The sequence below is a fragment of the Elephas maximus genome, chromosome X, assembly GCF_024166365.1.
Source record: "Elephas maximus indicus isolate mEleMax1 chromosome X, mEleMax1 primary haplotype, whole genome shotgun sequence".
In the NCBI taxonomy this organism is placed as follows: domain Eukaryota; kingdom Metazoa; phylum Chordata; class Mammalia; order Proboscidea; family Elephantidae; genus Elephas; species Elephas maximus.
In genome coordinates, this window is record NC_064846.1 from 49117961 (window position 1) to 49140070 (window position 22110).

General features: G+C 37.6%; 1 protein-coding gene across 1 annotated transcript in view; it reads right to left on the reverse strand.

Moving 5' to 3' along the window:
* COL4A5 (collagen type IV alpha 5 chain) overlaps positions 1–22110 on the reverse strand; it is a 301445-nt gene that overhangs the window by 81806 nt on the left and 197529 nt on the right. Inside the window, exons 23-30 of the mRNA XM_049871358.1 lie at positions 21256–21326; positions 20786–20977; positions 19746–19914; positions 17679–17771; positions 17484–17588; positions 16440–16537; positions 14874–15024; positions 421–534 (exon numbers count right to left, since the gene is read on the reverse strand). Coding sequence (XP_049727315.1) covers positions 421–534; positions 14874–15024; positions 16440–16537; positions 17484–17588; positions 17679–17771; positions 19746–19914; positions 20786–20977; positions 21256–21326 — 993 coding nt within the window. The remainder of the gene's footprint in view (positions 1–420; positions 535–14873; positions 15025–16439; positions 16538–17483; positions 17589–17678; positions 17772–19745; positions 19915–20785; positions 20978–21255; positions 21327–22110) is intronic.

Below are 22110 nucleotides of genomic sequence, written 5' to 3' on the forward strand. Positions count from 1 at the left end.
TCGTCTCACATAATTTGGACATGTTATCAGGAAGGACCAGTCCCTGGAGAAGGACATCATGCTTGGTAAAGTAGAGGGTCAGTGAAAATGGGGACTGCCCTCAACATGATGGACTGATGACACAGTGGCTGCAACAATGTGCTCAAACAGCAACGTTTGTAAGGATGATGCAGGACCGGGCAGTGCTTCATTGTGTTGTACATGGGACCGCTATGGGTCAGAATTGACTTGACAGCACTAACAAAGTAGCTTTTAGGCTCTGACCTATACTTTTTCATCTTTACAAAAGTATACAAGTAGACATGTTACCTCTCAAATCTGTTTTCTGGAAGATTGTTAAGTAGGTTACTCTTTATCGATGAGTTAACGAATCTGTATATATCATGAGTAGTACAAAATGCACATTTATTTCAATCTTACCGGGTTGGCCTATTGGTCCAGGAATCCCTGGTGGTCCTGGTGGCCCCTGACCACCTATTCCTGGAAGCCCAGGAGGTCCCATTGGCCCAGGCTGCCCACTTGGTCCAAGATCACCTTTAAGAAATAAACATGGTTTAGATATTAAAAACAACTGTGTCACTAGTTCTTAGGAGCCACAATACCCATGTAAAAAGCACATCATGTTAAGCAAGGATTTTAGAAAGCTGGCCACTTACTGAGCAATAAAATTATACATAAGTACCCAATTTCTTTAATAGATACAGGACTAATTGGATTACCTCCTTCTTCAGTGGGCTTCACTACATAGTGATTTTCAAGGAATTGGTCTAATTTATCTAAGTTGTCAAATTTATGAACATGGAGTTGTTCTGTCATATTCTCTTGCTATTCTTTTAATGCCTGTAGGGTCTGTAACAATGTCCCCTCCTTCATTCCTAATGTATCTTCTTTTTTCTTCTTGATCAGCTTGGCTAGAGGTACATCAATTTTACTGACACTTTCAAAGAACCTCATTTGGTTTCATAGTATTTTTGTATTGTTTTTCAGTTTTAATATCATTGATATTTACTGTTTACTCTTATTGTTATTATATCCTACTTCGTGTTTGGCTTAGTTTGCTTTTCTGCTTTCTTTAGTGAAAATTCAGATAATTTATTTGAGATTTTTTTTTTCTAATGTAAGCTTTTAATCTATGAATTTCCTTCTAATCACCGCTTTATTTCCATCACAAAAATTTTTAGGTTTATTTTCATTTTCATCATTCAATTAAAAACTCTAATTCTCCTGGTGATTTGCCCTTTGATCCATGGGTTATATAGGAGCATTTTATTTTCAAAATGTTTCAGGATTTCCTCAGATACCTTTCTGTTATTGATTTTCTATTTGTAAATGTCTATTCTTTTATTCCAGTTGTTGTTGGGTGCTCTCAAGTCGATTCTGACTCATATCGGCCCCATGTGACACAGTAGAACTGCCCCATAGGGTTTTTTGAGCTGTTGTCTTTACAGAAGCAGATTGCTAGGTCTTTCTCCTTTGGACAGGCTGGGTGGGTTAACCACCAACTTTTCAGTTAGCAGTTGAGCACTTACTAGTTTGTGCCACCAGGGCTCCTTTTTATTAAAGAAAAAAAAAAACCCAGTGCCACTGAGTCAATTCCAACTCATAGTGACCCTACAGGACAGAGTAGAACTGTCCCCATAGAGTTTCCAAGGAGCGCATGGCAGATTTGAACTGCCAACCTTTTGGTTAGCAGCCGTAGCACTTAACCACCAAAACTGTATAAACTTAAAGTGGTATAAAAATCTACTATTCCTTGTCTTCCATATTTTCTAAATTTTACTTTTTGTATTTATGACTCTAGTTCTTTTTGATATCTAGAGTGAATTAGGTACCATTTAGTAAGTCCATTCTCAACACCAACTTTTAAAGAATACACTCTTCCCTACTGACTAACGATGACACTTCTGTGAAACACTGAGTTTCCATATGTACTTGGGTATGTTTCTGAATTCTTTTCTATTTCATTGATCTACTTGTTTGTTCTCGCACTGGATCATAATATTATAATTACCATGGCTTTTTAATACAATTTAGCGTGTGGCTGGCAAATTTTCCTTCTTTGTTCTTTTTTGCTGAGAACAGTTTTAAAACAAAAAAACCAAACCCATTGCCATCGAGTCGATTCCGACTCATAGCGACCCTACAGGACAGAGTACAATTGCCCCACAGAGTTTCCAAGGAGCGCCTGGTGGATTTGAACTGCTGACCTTTTGGTTAGCAGCTGTAGCACTTAACCGCTATGCCACCAGGGCTTCCGGAAACTGTTTTAGTTATGTGTAAATTTTTATTCTCCTATTTAAGTTTCAGAATCAGTTTTTCAAGTGCTTCAGAAAATCTTTCTCATTGCAAATGCATTATATGTATAGATTAATTTGGGATGAATTGACATCTTTGAGTCTTCCCATCCATATACATGATTTATGAATTAATTCAATTTAATAAAGTTGTTAATAATAGAATTTTATTTTTTCTACAAATAATTTGGGCACATTTTGCTTTATTAATTTCTACATATGATATAAAATTTGTTGTCACTGCAAATTATATTTTGTTTTTTCATATTTCCAATTACACCACTCTATTTGTCACAATGGTACTTCTTGACGTTATTCTTGCCTCCTGGAATACCTTCCCTAAAGACTCAGTTCCAATGTCACCTCTTATATTAAACCTCCTCAGACACCTTAGATGAGGCCCTGAACAAAAGTAATATATGAAGAAAATGGAACGCTTCCAATGTGGCCTTCCTTTTTCTTTCTGTATAATCTGATTAGAAAGTTCAGCCTTAAGCACATTTTCTTCCTCATACAGATATTCCCTGATGAGTGTTAACCTTATTATTTACCGATCCCTACATAGCTTTGAAAGTGCTGCATTAACCTCCCCTACGTTCTGATACTCAGACACTGGTATAAATACACCTAGTGGATGATCTTTATTTTTTAATAATTTTTATTGAGCTTTAAGTGAACGTTTACAAATCAAGTCTGTCACATATAAGCCTATATACACCTTACTCCATACTCCCACTTACTCTCCCCCTAATGAGTCAGCCCTTCCAGTCTCTCCTTTTGTGACAATTTTGCCAGTTTCTAACCCTCTCTATCCTCCTATCTCCCCTCCAGACACGAGATACCAACACAGTCTCAAGTGTCCACCTGATACAAGTAGCTCACTTTTCATCAGCATCTCTCTCCAACCCATTGTTCAGTCCCTTCCATGTCTGATGAGTTGTCTTCGGGAATGGTTCCTGTCCTGGGACAACAGAAGGTTTGGGGACCATGACTACTGGGGTCCTTCTAGTCTCAGTCAGACCATTAAGTCTGGTCTTATGAGAATTTGGGGTCTGCATCCCACTGATCTCCTGCTGCCTCAGGGGTTCTCTGTTGTGCTCCCTGTCAGGGCAGTCATCGGTTGTGGCCGGGCACCATCTAGTTTTTCTGGCCTCAGGGTGATGTCAGTCTCTGGTTCATGTGGCCCTTTCTGTCTCTTAGGCTCATAGTTATCGTGTGACCTTAGTGTTCATCATTCTCCTTTGCCAGGTGGGTTGAGACCAATTGATGCATCTTAGATGGCCACTTGTTAGCATTTAAGACCCCAGACGCCACATTTCAAAGTGGAATGCAGAATGTTTTCATAATAGTATTATTTTGCCAATTGACTTAGAAGTCCTCTTAAGCCATAGTCCCCAAACCCTGCCCTTGCTCTGCTGACCTTTGAAGCAGTTTATCCCAGAAACTTCTTCGCTTTTGGTCCAGTCCAGTTGAGCTGACCTTACCTGTATTGAGTAGTGTCCTTCCCTTCATCTAAAGTAGTTCTTATCTACTAACTAATCAGTAAATAACCCTCTCCCTCCCTCCCTCCTTCCTCCCCTCGTAACCACAAAAGTATGTGTTCTTCTTAGTTTATACTATTTCTCAAGATCTTATAATAGTGGTCTTATACAATATTTGTCCTTTTGCCTCTGACTAATTTTACTCAGCATAATGCCTTCCAGGTTCCTCCATGTTATGAAATGTTTGACAGATTCGTCAATGTTCTTTATCGATGCGTAGTATTCCATTGTGTGAATATACCACAATTTATTTAACCATTCATCCGTTGATGGACACCTTGGTTGCTTCCAGCTTTTTGCTATTGCAAACAGAGCTGCAATAAACATGGGAGTGCATATATCTGTTTGTGTGAAGGCTCTTATTTCTCTAGTGTATATTCCGATGAGTGGGATTTCTGGGTTGTATGGTAGTTCTATTTCTAACTTTTTAAGAAAACACCAGATAGATTTCCAAAGTGGTTGTACCATTTTACATTCCCACCAGCAGTGTATAAGAGTTCCAGTCTCTCCGCAGCCTCTCCAACATTTACTATTTTCTGTTTTTTGGATTAATGCCAGCCTTGTTGGAGTGAGATGGAATCTCACAGTAGTTTTAATTTGCATTTCTCTAATGGCTAATGATCGAGAGCATTTTCTCATGTATCTGTTAGCTGCCTGAATATCTTCTTTCCTGAAGTGCGTGTTCATATCCTTGGCCCACTTCTTGATTGGGTTGTTTGTCTTTTTGCGGTTGAGTTTTAACAGAATCATATAGATTTTAGAGATCAGCTGCTGGTTGGAGATGTCACAGCTGAAAAATCTTTCCCAATCTGTAGGTGGTCTTTTTACTCTTTTGGTGAAGTCTTTAGATGACCATAGGTGTTTGATTTTTAGGAGCTCCCAGTTAACTGGTTTCTCTTCGTCATTTTTGGTAATATTTTGTATTCTGTTTATGCCTTGTATTAGGGCTTCTAACGTTGCCCCTATTTTTTCTTCCATGATCTTTATCGTTTTAGTCTTTATGTTTAGGTCTTTGATCCACTTGGAGTTAGTTTTTCTGCATGGTGTGAGGTACGGGTCCTGTTTCATTTTTTTGCAAATGGATATCTAGTTATGCCAGCACCATTTGTTAAAAAAGACTATCTTTTCCCCAATTAACTGACACTGGTCCTTTGTCAAATATCAGCTGCTCATATGTGGATGGATTTATATCTGGGTTCTCAATTCTGTTCCATTGGTCTATGTGCCTGTTGTTGTACCAGTACCAGGCTGTTTTGACTACTGTGGCTGTATAATAGGTTCTAAAATCAGGTAGAGTGAGGCCTCCCACTTTGTTCTTCTTTTTCAGTAATGCGTTACTTATCCGAGGCTTCTTTCCTGTCCATATGAAGTTGGTGATTTGTTTCTCCACCACATTAAAAAATGTCATTGGAATTTGGATCGGAAGTGCATTGTATGTATAGATGGCTTTTGGTAGAATAGACATTTTTACTATGTTAAGGCTTCCTATCCATGAGCAACGTATGTTTTTCCACTTAAGTAGGTCCTTTTTAGTTTCTTGCAGTAATACTTTGTAGTTTTCTTTTTATAGGTCTTTTACATCTTTGTTAAGATTTATTCCTAAGTATTTTATCTTCTTGGGGGCTACTGTGAATGGTATTGATTTGGTTATTTCCTCTTTGATGTTCTGTTTGTTGATGTAGAGGAATCCAAGTGATTTTTGTATGTTTATCTCATAACCTGAGACTCTGCCAAACACTTCTATTAGTTTCAGTAGTTTTCTGGAGGATTCCTTAGGGTTTTCTGTGTATATGATTATGCCATCTGCAAAAAGAGATAATTTTACTTCCTCCTTGCCAATCCAGATGCCCTTTATTTCTTTGTCTAGCCTAATTGCTCTCGCTAGGACCTCTAGCACAGTGTTGAATAAAAGCGGTGATAAATGGCATCCTTGTCTGGTTCCCGTTCTCAAGGGAAATGGTTTCAGACTCTCTCCATTTAGAATGATGTTGGCTGTTGGCTTTGTATAGATGCCCTTTATTATGTTGAGGAATTTTCCTTCAATTCCTATTTTGCTGAGAGTTTTTATCAGAAATGGGTGTTGGACTTTGTCAAATGCCTTTTCTGCATCAATTGATAAGATCATGAGGTTTTTGTCTTTTGTTTTATTTGTATGGTGGATTACATTAATGGTTTTTCTAATATTAAACCAGCCTTGCATACCTGGTATAAATCCCACTTGGTCGTGATGGATTATTTTTTTGATATGTTGTTGAATTCTACCAGGTAGAATTTTGTTGAGGATTTTTGCATCTATGATATAGGTCTGTAATTTTCTTTTTTTGTGGTGTCTTTACCTGGTTGTGGTATCAGGGATATGCTGGCTTCATAGAATGAGTTAGGTAGTATTCCGTCATTTTCTATGCTTTGAAATACCTTTAGTAGTAGTGGTGTTAACTCTTCTCTGAAAGTTTGGTAGAACTCTGCAGTAAAGCTGTCCGGGCCAGGGCTTTTTTTGGGGGGGAGTTTTTTGATTACCGTTTCAATCTCTTTTTTTGTTATGGGTCTATTTAGTCGTTCTACTTCTGATCGTGTTAGTTTAGGTAGGTAGTGTTCTTCTAGGAATTCATTTCTTCTAGGTTTGCAAATTTGTTAGAGTACAATTTTTCATAATAATCTGATATGATTCTTTTAATTTCAGTTTGGTCTGTTGTGATGTTGCCCATCTCGTTTCTTATTCGGGTTATTTGTTTCCTTTCCTGTATTTCTTTAGTCAGTCTGGCCAATGGTTTATCAATTTTGTTAATTTTTTCAAAGAACCAGCTTTTGGCTTTGTTAATTCTTCAACTGTTTTTCTGTTCTCTAACTCATCTAGTTCAGCTCTAATTTTTATTATTTGTTTTCTTCTGGTGCCTGATGGATTCTTTCGTTGCTCACTTTCTATTTCTTCAAGTTGTAGGGACAGTTCTCTGATTTTGGCTCTCTCTTCTTTTTGTATGTGTGCATTTATCGATATAAATCGACCTCTGAGCACTGCTTTTGCTGTGTCCCATAGGTTTTAACAGGAAGTGTTTTCATTCTCGTTGCATTCTATGAATTTCTTTATTCCCTCCTTAATGTCTTCTATAAACCAGTCTTTTTTCAGCAGGGTATTGTTCAGTTTCCAAGTATTTGATTTCTTTTCCTTAATTTTTCTGTTATTGATTTCCACTGTTATGGCCCTTTGTAATATTTTGATGTTTTGGATTCTGCAAAGGTTTGTTTTATGACCTAATATGTTGTTTATTCTAGAGAATATTCCATGTGTGCTAGAAAAAAAAGTATAGTTTGCAGCTGTTGGGTGGAGTGTTCTGTATAAGTCAATGAGGTCAAGTTGTTTGATTGTAGCAATTAGGTGTTCTGTGTCTCTATTGAGCTTCTTACTGGATGTCCTGTCCTTCTCCGAAAGTGGTGTGTTGAAGTCTCCTACTATAATTGTGGAGGTGTCTATCTCACTTTTCAGTTCTGTTAAAGTTTGTTTTATGTATCTTGCAGCCCTGCCATTGGGTGCATAAATATTTAATATGGTTATATCTTTCTGGGCAATTGTCCCTTTAATCATTATGCAGAGTGTCCTTCTTTATCCTTTCTGGTGGATTTAACCTTAAAGTCTATTTTGTCAGAAATTAATATTGCTACTCCTCTTCTTTTTTGCTTATTGTTTGCTTGATATATTTTTTTCCATCCTTTCAGTTTTAGTTTGTTTGTGTCTCTAAGTCTAAGGTGTGTCTCTTGTAGGCAGCATATAGATGGATCGTGTTTCTTTATCCAGTCTCAGACTCTCTGTCTCTTTATTGGTGCGTTTAGTCATTTACATTCAGTGTAATTTTAGATAAGTATGTGTTTAGTGCTGTCATTTTGATGCCTTTTTATGTGTGTTGTTGACAATTTCATTTTTCCACTTACTTTTTTGTGCTGAGATGTTTTTCTTTGTAAATTGTGTGTTCCTCATTTTCATAGCATTTGACTTCATGTATGCTGAGTCGTTATGTTTTTCTTGGTTTTTATTTTGAGTTATGGAGTTGTTATACCTCTTTGTGGTTACCTTAATATTTACCCCTATTTTTCTAAGTAAAAACCTAACTTGTATTGTCCTATATCGCCTTGTATCCCTCTCCATATGGCAGTTCTATGCCACCTGTATTTAGTACCTCTTTTTGATTATTGTGATCTTTTAAATATTGACTTCAATGATTCCCTGTTTTGAGCGTTTTTTTTTTTCTTTTTAAAATTAATGTTCATTTGTTTTTGTGATTTCCCTATTTGAGTTGATATCAGGATGTTCTGTTCTGTGACCTTGTGTTGTGCTGGTATCTGATATTATTGATTTTCTGACCAATTTCCTTTAGTATCTCTTGTAGCTTTGGTTTGGTTTTTGCAAATTCTCTAAGCTGTGTTTAGCTGTAAATGTTTTAATTTCGCCTTCATATTTTAGAGAGAGTTTTGCTGGATATATGATCCTTGGCTGGCAGTTTTTCTCCTTCAGTGCTCTATATATGTCATCCCATTGCCTTCTTGACCGCATGGTTTCTGCTGAGTAGTCTGAACTTATTCTTATTGATTCTCCTTTGTAGGAGACCTTTCTTTTATCCCTGGCTGCTTTTAAAATTTTCTCTCTATCTTTGGTTTTGGCAAGTTTGATGATAATATGTCTTGGTGATTTTCTTTTTGGATCAGTCTTAAATGGGGTTCGACGAGCATCTTGGATAGCTATCCTTTCGTCTTTCATGATGTCAGGGAAGTTTTCTGCCAAAAGATCTTCGACTATTCTCTCTGTGTTTTCTGATATCCCTCCCTGTTCTGGGACTCCAATCACACGCAAGTTATTCTTCTTGATAGAGTCCCACATGATTCTTAGGGTTTCTTAATTTTTTTAAATTCTTTTATCTGATTTTCTTCCAGCTATATTGGTGTCAATTCCCTGGTCCTCCAGATTTCCCACTCTGCATTCCAACTGCTTGAGCCTGCTCCTCTGACTTGCTATTGCGTTGTCTAATTCTGTAATTTCACTGTTAATCTTTTGGATTTCTGAATGCTCTCTCTCTATGGATTCTTGCAACTTATTAATTTTTCCACTGTGTTCTTGAATAACCTTATTGAGTTCTTCAACTGCTTTATCAGTGTGTTCCTTGGCTTTTTCTGTAGATTGCCTTATTTCATTTCTGAGGTCATCCCTGATGTCTTGAAGCATTCTGTAAATTAGTTTTTTATATTCTGTATCTGGCAATTCCAGGATTGTATCTTCATTTGGGAAAGATTTTGATTCTTTAATTTGGGGAGTTGTAGAAGCAATCATGGTCTGCTTCTTTATGTGGTTTGATATCAACTGCTGTCTCTGAGCCATCTCTAAGATATTGTAGTGATTTATTCTATATTTGCTCACTGAGTCTTATCTTGTTTTGTTTTCTTTCAATATACGTAGATGGGCTACTAGATTGCACTGTCTTGATTGTTGTAGCCCTTGAATCACTTATGTCCTATTACCAGCTGGTCTGGGCTGTTACCAGATATATAAGCCTAAGAGTCCATTCACTATTCTTAAGTAGAATCTGATTTTGGGTCATCAAGTGTGTGGTGCAGACTGTCACCTATCCACCTAGAGAAGTAGTGGTGATTGTTGTATGTACCAGATTCTAGTAGCAGCAGGGTTTCACACTCCGGGGGCGGGGGCAGGATGCTGACAGGCTTCCCCCAAGTGCCAGTGAGGTAGGTGTTTCTCTATTCCTAAAGCACTTTGGTGGGTGGGCTCTGCAGCTGTACCTTAGGCCCCCAATGCAAGTACCTCTACAGATTGGTAGTTGTCACCCTCCTTAGACCCCTAAGGCCAGAGGCTAGGTGGTCTGGCGGGAGCTTCAGTCCTCAGTTCCCTGATGTGGGTCAGTGAGGGCTCTGTTGAATACAACTTGTCTTTCCAGTAATCTGCTAAAACAATTATAGTCAGATCCCTATCAGAAATGCCTTTGCATTATAATAGCCACCTTGTTCCCTGCAGGGATGAAAGCCCAAGACTGTGGATCACATACACTTGGCTGGAGCTGGTTCTGTGTTTTTAGTCCAATTAGGGAAGGATTTTTCGTCCCTGGGTTTTTTGTAGCTGTTTCTCTCATTCTCTCAGGCCAGGAGAATGGGTTAGGAAAAGACCAAAAAAAACAAAACAAACAAAAAAAACCGCAGAGCAGTTCACTCTCTGGCTCAGGAAATTCCAATGTTAATGAAGCCGCCTGGGAAGGGGAGGGGAGGGTTCAGATAAACAGGAGAGAGTAGCACCCCAGAATATAGCCAAAGTTACTTATCTTGCTTGGGATGACTGTTTTATCTGAGATTCCCGAGGGCCGCGTCCACTGTGTGTGCTGGCTGGGTAGAAATTGCCCCGGAGTGTCAGGCCCCGTCCTGTGCTTATGCTGTCTCAGAAGCTGTGGTTAGTTCCTCCGCTCCCAGTCCAAAGCCCCACACCAAGGCTCCCCGGCTGGGACACCGCACTCCCGGCTCCAAAACCAGTCGCTGCCTCCCGGTGACTTCTCCTGTCAGCCACGTCGCTGCACTGCCTGGTGCACTGGGTGGGCTTCCCCTGAGGTCAGTTATGGGGGGTAGGGCTGCGTCCCGTGTTTGCACCATCACAGGATGCCGTGCTCAGCTCCCCTGCGCCCAGTCCAAAGCCCAGCACCGAGGTTTTCTGACTGGGACCCTGGCTCCAGGCTCCAAAAACCGTCGCTGCTTCCCCGTGGTTGTTCGTTCTCAGTCTCTGTCACTCAGGTCAACTCTTTAGATCTGTGTTTGATGGTCAGTATTCGTAGATTGTCATGTATGTGATTGATTCACTTGTTTTTCCGAGTCTTTGTTGCAAGAGGGATCCGAGGTAGCTTCTACCTAGTCAGCCATCTTGGCCCCGCCCCCCGGATGAACTTTTATTGTGATCTTCTTGCTGAGTTTTCACTGTTTTCTACTGATCTAAAATATTAGTGATATATATTCACAAAAGTTCACATTGAGATAACCACCAGCATAGTGAAATCACCTAGATTGTCTTAAGTACAGAGAAATCTCTGAGATATTCAAGAGTAGAGTCTATGCCTTTGTGTTTCTAGTGATTCAAGTAGTATCTGGCACAGGGTAGGAACATAATAAACGTTTGAGGGGATGGAAGGAATTGCATTTTGGAAAATCCCAAATTCTTATTATTGTTGCACCTTAAGAATTGTACTGGGGTTTTAGTATTTGAGAATGATTCCTATTAGGACACAGGGATTCCATATTTCCTTCCAAAGATTAGGCAAATGTCTGTTAAGAAGTTCAAGTTTAAAGTGGGCTTCAACCCACTTCTTCCCAATCTCTGTCTTAAGGACATGTATAAACAAAATACACCAAGTGGGTAATTCACACAAGGAGGTATTTACCATATTGCTTATCATTGGAATGTCTCTATCCGCCATTTTTGGGGTCACGGGTCTACAGCCAGGGGAGTTAAAGGTGAAAAACATTATCTGTAAGTTTGAGCATGAGATTTTACAGCTGGTCAGAATTGTTTAATCAAAGATACAAAGGTATTTTTAGATGGGCTTATCTAGTAGAGTTTGTATTAGGCTAGTTTGGGGCTTTTCCTGGCAAAAGTTGAGCAGGGCTGTCTTGTTGCTTTAAAGGGAAATAAGAGCCAATACAACATGTTTCATGAGCATGGACCTATTTAGATTACACTTGGGGACTCAAAATCACTAACCAGGGGAGTCCAGTTCCTTGCAAACCAAAAAGGAAAAATAAATTGCCAAACAAACTATGCTAATCTGACTCCTGTAATTAGGGCAATCAAAATCAAGGAGTTAGATGAAACCAATAGAGGAATGAGCAAAGGACATGAGCAGTTCACAGGAAAAAAATACATATGACCCTTAAACATATGAAAAGGTGGTCAATATCAGACATAATAAGGGAAATACAAATTTAAACCACTCTGAGAGGAAAAGCACAGGACCTAGATACTCAGAGATATTTTTTAAATGAACTAAGTTGGAGGACTTACACTACTTCACTTTAAGTATTATTTTAAAGCTACTGTAATCTAAACAGTGTGGTACTGGATAAAGGATAAAAAATTAAATCAGTAAAACAGAATTGAGAGCACAGAAACAGACCCACACATATATAGTCATTCGATATTTGAAACAGGTGGCAAAGTAATCCAATGGGGAGAGGGCTATTTTAAACAAATGATGCTGAACAAAAATTATTTGAGATGGATAATACCCTTTAATATAAAAGTATAAAGCTTATAAAACAAAACACAGAATATCTTTATAATTTGGAGGGAGGCAAAGGTTTTTTCTTAGACAGGGCAGAGAAAACAACCACATAAGAAGAAAAAATAAAGGAAACTTCATTAATATTATAACTTTTGTTCATCAAAATATGCTAATAAGAAAATGAATAGGCAGGCCAGACAGGAATAAAATACTGACAAATGACTAGTACACAGGATATATAAAGAACTTTTCCAACTTAACAACAGTAAGAGAAACAACCTATCTTTTTTAAATGGGCAAAATAATGAAAAGTAACATCTACAAGCACATGAAAAAGAGCTCATCATTAGTCATCACGAAAACACAAAATAAAACCACAATATGATACCAACACAGACATAAAAAAAAATTCCAAAATTAAAAAGACTGACACAACACGAAATGTTGGAGAGAATGTAAAGCTACTGAAAATCTCATATCATATTGGTGTGAGTTTAAAGTGGTACAATAATTCTGAAGAAAGCCCTAGTCATTTCTTATACAACTAAGCATACATATACCACATGATCCAACAATTCTGCTCTTAGATATTTATCCAAGAGCAATGAAAGCACATGTCCATGAAAAGACTTGTAAAAGAATGTTCTTAACATATTGTATGATCCTACTTATATAGATTTCTAGGAATAGGCAAAATTAATTTATGATGGAAAAAAAAACTAATGCTATAATTGCCACTGTGGATATGGGGGTAGGGACTGACTGGAAAGGGGATAAACGGAATTTCTGTGATATCTTGATAGGTGTTTTGGTTACACAAGTCTATGCATTTATTTAAGTCCAGCAAATGTACTCTTAAGATTTGTGTGTCTCATTTCATATCAATTTTATATCAAAAGAAAAAAATTAACTACAAAATTGTAGTTACAATATGCATGCTAAAATATTTAGGAGGAAGTGCGTTGCTGTTGCAATTTACTTTGAAATACATCAAAAGATAGATCAATGACTGGAAAGAAGGATGGACAGATAGATGGGGTAGACAATAACAAAGCAGGTATAGTAGAACGTTGATAGCAGAATATAGGTGATGGGTATATAGTAGTCATTGTAAATTTTTCTGTTTTGCTTATTATTTGAAAAATTTTTAAATAAATATTGACAGAGAGACAAAATATTAATTGTAGAACCCAGGTAGAGGGTATTCACTGTATGATTCTTTTAATTTTTATTTGTTTGACTATTTTCATAATAAAATGTTTTAAAACTATACTGAGATTCTTACTCACTGTATTTTTATGCAATAACACACACCTATGTTTGCTTGCCAACTGTGCCCCCTCCCCAGGCAGCTTCATAAGCACTGCTATGCTAATCTTCCTTACATGTTGCTGTAAAAAAATCAGCATAGCATGCTTATGAAAATACCTTGTGAGGGGAGGGTGTGGCTGGCAAACAAATGTAGATGGCGCAAGTTATCTGCATAAAAATATAGCACTTCTATCAGATCTGCAAAAATCTAAGGGCTTGCCAATGTACTAATTTAGCAAGGCTGTGGGCAAACAGCACATTCATATTTTACTGGTGGAGTTGTAGCACGGTGCAGATAGAGAGGAATCTGACAATATCTAAGGATACATGTACCCTTTAATTCAAAAAAATCAATTTTATTACTATTCGCTTATACTCACAAGCATATGAAATATATATAAAAGATAATTAATTGTGGCATTATTTGTAATAAGAAAAGATTGGTAAAGTTCCAATATAGCAAATACCAACTGGTGGAATAAATTATGCTATATATCTATGCAACTGAATACTAAAAAAGATTGCAACTGAATACTAGTCATTTTAAAAACTGAAGAAGCTTTCTATCAGGGCTTTGAACCGGTTCAGTAATGGCCAAGGAAACAAAACTGGAACAGACCTGAATTTTTAAAATTTGGGTGAATTGTAATGATGACTAGAATGGGAAAAATTACGGGTTGAAGCCCTGCTAGAAACCTAATGCAAGTGGCATAGCAACCAAATCTCTTGCCCGCTGGATTTTGAACAGAGTTGGAAACAGCAGTGTCCCGCTCAAAGATGGAGGCCAACCGTGCCACTATAAATGTCTGTCACTCTCCACAGTCTTGCCAGTAATCCAATTTCATGCATGAGGCTCCTGAAAGGGCTCACTACGCCTCTTCCGAGTCTCCCATCCCAGGAATTCAACCACAATTCTTCCCATTCCAGTATAGTTCCAGATTGCCCAAACTGTAAAAATTTGGGTCTGTTCCTGGTTTTGCTTTGTCAGCCATGACTGAATCAGTTCGAATTGGTCTGAAGCCCTGCTTTCTATGTGCGGATATGGAGTGATGTCCAGGATATCATATTAAGTGAAATAAGTGCAAAAAGTCAAAAGATAGCATTCTATCTTTTGAGAAAGGGGGAAATATATATATATATTCTTATTGGCTTGTGTTTGTATAAAGGAACACTAGAAAGATAAATAAGAAACTAAAAAATGGCTACGTATAGGGATGGGGAGGAACAGAGCTGATGGAGTATAGGGGTGGGAGAAAGACTCTCAGTGATTACTATATTAATTATATTATATTACATTATATTATTCAATGAAATAAAAGACAAAAAAATCAATGCAGCATGAAAACAAAAGTACAGCAGTGACAGAGTGATGGCATAGGTTTCCAGTTTATTGTGCTTATCTACAAATTTTCCCTACAGTTTCAGATTTCTAGAAAAGTTTAAAGCAAATTAAAAAATAACAACAGTTTTCATACCTTTAGGTCCAGGTATGCCATTGAAGCCAGTGGGTCCTGGAGGACCTGGAGGTCCTGGGAAACCACGATCACCTTTTGGACCAAGTGTTCCTTTCAAACCTGGGAGTCCTGGAGGCCCAGGTGGCCCAGGTAGCCCAAATCCTGGTTCTCCCTTGAACATACACATGACAAAACACAACAAAAACTGCCATGACTTTTCCTGGTGTTTATTGGTGACTGTAGAGAATTTAAAGCAGAAAATACAAGGCAATACTTTCTTTTTTTTTGTTCCGTGTGGGAGGGTAGGATAAAATAATAAAAAGTAATTGGTATGTTGGAAAGAACATTTTGAAGGATGAGAAACGTGGTTTAGTAAAAACAAATTTTAAATGAGTTGGACTAGTTTCAAGACAAGAAAGTGATAACTGAAAGTGAGATTAAAGAACAGTCTAACCAAGTGAAGAAATGTGATTACAGCCTGAGTACTGGCGCAGTGGTTAAGCGTTCAGCTGCTAACCGAAAGGTCAGTGGTTCAAACGCACCAGCTGCTCCACGGGAGGAAGATGTGGCAGTCTGCTTCTGTAAAGATTTACACTCTTGGAAATCCTATGGGGAAGTTCTATAATCTGTCCTAGAGGGTTGCTTTGAGTCGGAATCAACTCGATGGCAAAGGGTTTGGCTTTGGTTTTAGATGACACCACATAATTATTTTTGACTCAGTGTGATAATGGCATTACAGTTTCTGTGAGTAATGACAATTTTGCGATTTGGGTTAAAATATTTCAGCAAAGAAAACAAGGAATAGATGAGGCAAATGTGGTAAAATTTTGAATCTGGGTGATAGATATATATGAAAGTTTGCTGTATTATTTCTTTTACTGTTGTGTTTATTTGAAAATGTTTGAAATAAAAAAATGGAGGGGTGGTTTTCTCATGAGAGCTGGAGTTGTGGTCAACTGTTTTTCCCCTGGAAAACAAGTAGTAATTATGGAAAACAGGAAGTTTAAATTAATTAAGCACAGAGAAAATACATGGACAGTCAGGATAATTACATACCCCCAGGAGTTTGCTGAAGGTTGAGTGATGAAAGTTTTAGATTTTCTAATATATAATAAAATAAATGGAAAGTACTTCAAGCATGGTGTTATTATTATTATTACTACCAAGTCAATAGCAGTGATTCACATTATGTATCTATGGTGGAATTAGGACAGAGGGAAACAGTATTAGAAGATGTTGCTGACATCATATCCAATACCATTTCAACTAATAATCACACAGGCATCTGTAGAGATTAGCTGGGATGGTGATTCTACAGAGAAGCACAGGCACAGCTGATGATTGTATTCTCTCATCTAATCAGACAACTAGTTACTCTAAATAGACTGAGAAAAAAAAAGTTTTTTTTTTTTTTTTTTGCTCCAAATATATAAAGACATTTTTGGGTTAAATATATATTTTTAAATATAATCAGTTAAGTTTTATGTATACAGTGAGGACTTGGGATGACATCAAAGTCAAAATAAATTAAGGTTAAGGAAAGTAGGGAAGATAGGAAAAGAAGGATTAAATTAAAATGTCCCAGACCTTTGGTCCCGGAAAGCCTGGCTTCCCAGGAGAGCCGTCTAGACCAATTCTTCCGGGTGTCCCAGGTGCTCCTGGAGGTCCTGGAATTCCAGGAAAACCTGTAAAATAAGTCATTTTTTTCTTTAATCCCCCAAGAGAAGACACTTTATCTAAAATCCCAAACACACATTCTCAACTTATTCAATCATGGTTAGTGACTACAGAAGATGTAAAAGCACAGTGACATTCTAGATGAGTATTCGCGATCATGTCTTACACATACCTAATATTCCCTCTTAATCACATTATGATCTTATCGTTTTCATACAGGGCTCATGTGTGGAAGTTATACCCTTCATAAAGGAAATGGGGCCTATTATATAATAAGATGGGACTAAAGATAAGGAGGATTCCACACAAAAACACAGAAACTCTTCTTTTGTCTCCATCTGGATATAGAATAATAAAGGGACCACCACATAATTCTGGAAATTAGCTAAAAATGACTGCAGATATTACACACACATATACATATAAAATTAAATCTGACACTTTCTAAGTCATTTATTGGAGATGAGTACGGAGATGTTTGAGAACTGTCCTTAGACTAATGTAAGGAATAAAGCTAAAGTGAAACAACAGTCCTAAAAATTTCAGTAACTCAAGAGAATATGATCTAGGATAACGCATTGCTTGAATATAAGTGTACAATAAGTCTGTTTTTGTTGAACACAATCCATTCATTCAACAAATATTTATTGATTACTCACTATGTGCCAGAAACTGTTCTAAGGCCTGAGAATATAACAATGAACACAGCAGATAATAATCTCTACCTTTTTTTGAGCTTACATATAGTTTTTACATATCTATGATTTAGATATTTTCTTGTCTGGAGTGTTTTAGATAAATATAATGAGCTTATAGTGTAATATGCTGTGACTTTTCATTTACATTTTTTATAGCACATAGAAAAAGGTACGACTAATATATTAAGTGAACTATATCAAAGAATATCATACTATATCAGGTAACCTACCTTGTCCACTACTGAGTCTTACATACCTTTGGGACCAGGTGGTCCAGGAAGACCAATTCCAGGGATACCTGGTTCTCCTTTGCTACCAGGTATTCCTGGCAAGCCTGGCTGGCCTGGGAGTCCAGGGTCACCTACGAAGAAACATTTGTTTTGAAAGGGGAACTATCAAAGAAAGAAGCCAACGAATGCTGAATATGTGATGAAATGAATTCCTTGCATACCTGGAAGACCTACTTCACCATCTCTACCTGGGGTACCAGGCAGGCCACGAGTCCCTGGTTGAGTTATGGTCTGACCTGGATCACCTTTAGGACCTGAGAACAAGGGGAAACTAGTGGTGAATGAGAACTGTTCACGTGACTAAAGATATCCTTTAATTAATAGCAAAAAAAAAAAAAAAAAGGAAAGAAAGAAAATCCTTGACAATCTTCTAAAACTTCAAACAAACTAACAAAAATCCACAGGAAAAACAACCTCACATTATATATTCAAGGAAAATATTAAAGAGCAGGATGAAATTTTGAACAGAAAAAGCAGATGACAGCTTTGAGAGCTTCTATCATTGAAAATGGCATCTATAAAAATATTTCGAAAATGTAGGTCTAAAGAGCCTGAAAAAAACATTAAACTGTAGTAAACAAGCAAAATACTTTTTTTTGGATAACTAATGGTATGGTATTTCAAGACTTTATGAGTGAAAAGTCAAAGTATACCTACTTCTCATAAATGGAAATATGAACTGGAAAAGGGCCCAGAATAGAGAAGGATTTCTTAAACATGACACAAAAAGCACTAGCTATGAGGGGAAAAAAAAACTGATAAATTTAATTACGTTTAAATTCATTTTTGTTCATTAAAGACACCCACTCAGTGGGTGAAGATTTTTGCAAAATAAATAGTTAACCAAGTACTCACGCACAGAATATAAAAGAATGCTAAATCAATAAAAAAAAGAAACAAGGCAATAAAAAATGCAAAAATGTTTCACAAAAGAGGAAATTCAAATGGCCAACAAACATATGAAAAGATGTAAAACTTTGATGAAATCGGAGAAATGCAAAATAAAACTGCCATGAGATATATCATAGTCAACAGATTGGCAAAAATGTACAAGTCTGACAATACAAGACGTTGGTGAGGACTTGGAGCAACAGAAGTCTCCTACACTGCTAGACAGAGTATAAATTGGTATAATCGCTCTGGATACAGCTTGAAATTCTCTAGTAAAGCTGAAGATGCACTTAACCTATGCCTCCAAATGCCAATCTCAAATATATACCCTAGCCTAGGGGTTGACAAACTTTTTCTGTAAAAGGACCAGATAGTAAATACTTTAGTTTTTGTAGACCATATGATCTCTGTCACAACTACTCAACGCTGCTGTTGTAGCGGGAAAGCAACCATAGACAATGGTGAATGGGCGTGACTGTGTTATAACAAAAATTTATAAAAACAGGTGATAGGCTAGATTTGGCCTGTGGATTGTAGTTTGTCAACCCCTGCCCTAGAGAAGTTTGTACATATGTGTACCAGGATATACATATACATACATATATATACACACACACACATTAATGTCCATAGAAGTATTATTCATAATAGGCCTGAACTCTAAATAATCCTATTGTCCATCAACAATACAATGGATAAATCAATTGCAATACACACACACACACCCCTACAACGATATAATGTAGAAGCAATAAAAATAAATGTACTGTAGCTACACACAATATGGCTGACTCCTACAAAGTTAACAAAAAGAGTATCTGCCCAATGATTCCATAAACGTGAAGTTCAAAAGCAGGCAAAATTACTTTGTTTAAGAATACATACATTGGTGATAAACTAAGGGGGAAATGGAAAGGAGAAAAAGTCAGGACAATGCTTAACTCTGGAGGAGAGAGGAAGGGGGTTGAGATCAGGAAAGGAAAGGGGAAGGCGGGTTAGGGGTTCCTAGGATGCTGTCAGTGTTCCAGTTCTTGACCTACATACATGGTAGTTACATGCATGTTTCCATTATAAGTATTTGTTAAACTTTGCATTATTTATCGTGCACTTAAAAAGAACAACGGCAACAAAGACTGCCAAAAAAACTCAAAGAAAAATTCCCTTTAAAAAAGCACATTGTGTCCCCTTGCTCAGAAGCTCTGAAGGGCACAACCATAAATGGCCAAGGAAACACATCTTTCAGCAAAGGAAAGCAAGAATGGCCAAAAGATAATACATTTCAGATTTTAAGCACCAGACTAATAACAAAACAAAACAAACAACCACAGTAAACTCACCCGGTATTCCTGGCTGGCCTGGGTTTCCTTCCACACCTTGTGTGCCTTTTTCACCTACTGGGCCTGGAGGGCCAAAACCAGGAGGGCCCATGGGCCCTCTATCCCCTGGAAGACCTGGCAAACCTGGGCTCCCAGGGGGACCTCTTTCACCCTTGAAAGCAATTCCACCCTGGAAAGTGAAAAGTTTAGTACAGAAACAAGTAGATATAACAGCTACGTACAGGTTGGAATTAATGACTACAACTAGGTTAAAAATTCAGCCATAAATATTCTTCCTAAAAGCTATAAAGTGTGGGATATTACTGGATGATATTGTGATCACTCCACTCAGTCATTTATTCATTCATCAAATATTTCTGAACTCCTACTATATGCCGGGTACTGGTGATACAGCAGAGAATAAAAATGGACATAAATCTCATCCTCGTGGACCTTACATTCTATTATAAGTCAAGAAAGTTACAGTCAGTCTAGCTAACAAATTATAAAATATAACTTACAACCTAAATATTCCAGGATGTGTATTGTGCACGAAATAAGATATTGCTCATTTATGTTCAATGTTTATGCTCTGTGCCTCATTTAGCATGGTCATCTACTCATACTAATCTCTAAGTTCAACTCATTGCTGTTGAGTCAATTCCAGCTCAAGCTTACTATATATGAAAACCAAGTTAGATTTCTAGTTGTCAGGTCTAAATAAACCCAGACAAGGAAATACAGAGTAAGAGAGAGGGAACATCACACTGACCCATAAGAGATCATTACAAAATAAGCATCTTAACCTCCTACCTACTTATTCACAGCCAATATGACTAAATATGCAATGGGTTAAGAAGGAGAAGGTTATAAAAGAACTGAGAAGGAGTGGTAAAGAAACCTTACATAGTCAATAACAATGTGCCATTACTATATATAACCACCTTCTTTTAAGCATTGATTGTTCATCTCAGCAGCAGGCCCATCCTTTGCACTAATTTAGGAAACATTCCTAAGTGACAATTTTATATCACAAAACCAAGAATATCAAACCAACTCACAGGTTGTCCTTTGGGACCAGGAAGCCCTGGCAATCCATCCTGTCCAGGGGTGCCAGGCAAACCAGGAAGCCCTGGAGTTCCAGGGAAACCTAACTCTCCTTTGTCACCCTTCATTCCTGGAAAAGTGAGGATGTCACCAGGTTCACCTTTAGATCCAGGGATGCCTGGAGCACCTCCAGCACCTGGTATGCCCTGAGGAAAAACAGTAAGAATGAGGGGGAAAAGGAGAAAGAGACAAAAGAAAGTCAGATTCTTTTTTCTAACACTGTCCCCTTCCCAGTTTACCTCATCCACCCATCCTATATCTTTTAGTGTACACAGCATTGAATCAAATGAAGCATGTATGACAGGGAGAGAGATGAAATCAAACAAATCACGATTTAATAGAAAAATTATATGACAATTTTTGTGTATATATAAGGATATATACATATAATTTCTTTTTGTTATATAATATACTCAAAACTTACTGGTAATCCTTTGGGTCCGGTTGCACCAGCATGCCCTTTTTCTCCCTTCTGTCCAGGGAGACCAAGAGATCCTAACACACACACACACACAATAATGTAAGTTTTGAGCTTGAAACCCTGACAAAGCTCATATAGCTATCAGCAAGTCAGAAAGTCAAGTTTTAAAATAATCCTTCTCCATCCCATTTAACGATTGACATTTTAATTTCCATATTTTATGATGTCAAAATGAGGAAATAATCCCTTCTTTTAGATAAACCTAAAATTTCATGTTACAAGATTCTATCCTTATGTATTTCCAAATCCAAAGCCTTTTTCAAAGCTTGCAGCTACTAAGCACTATGGATAGAGGTGCCCAGGTTCCCATAATCATCCAATAATCAAGGCGAGAAGAATGTGATAAAGATAAAGTCTACATATCTTTCTTTGTTCTGACTTACACATCTTCCTAGGCCTTTACCAATCCTTTCTTTTATTTGTCATGCCCTCAAATTTAGTTTTTGAGAAACATTTGGTGACCAAAAAGTAGAGGAAACATCATCAAAGTAACGGTTCTCAAAATGGGGCCGCTGGACCAGTAGTACCAGCATCATCCGGGAACCGGTTAGAAATGTGAATGTTTGGGCCCCATCCCAGACCTACCGAATCAGGAAATTTGGGGACGGGGCCTAAGGATCCAAATTTTAACAAGCTCCCAAGGTGATTCCAATGCTTGCTGAAGCTCTAGAACCACCAGACTACAGGTACATGGCTAGGTTATTGATTTTTCGTGACAGGTATAACCAAAAACCAGATGCTGTGGACTTGAACCTCTAACTTTTCTGTTAGCAGCCAAGCAAGTTAACCATTTACACT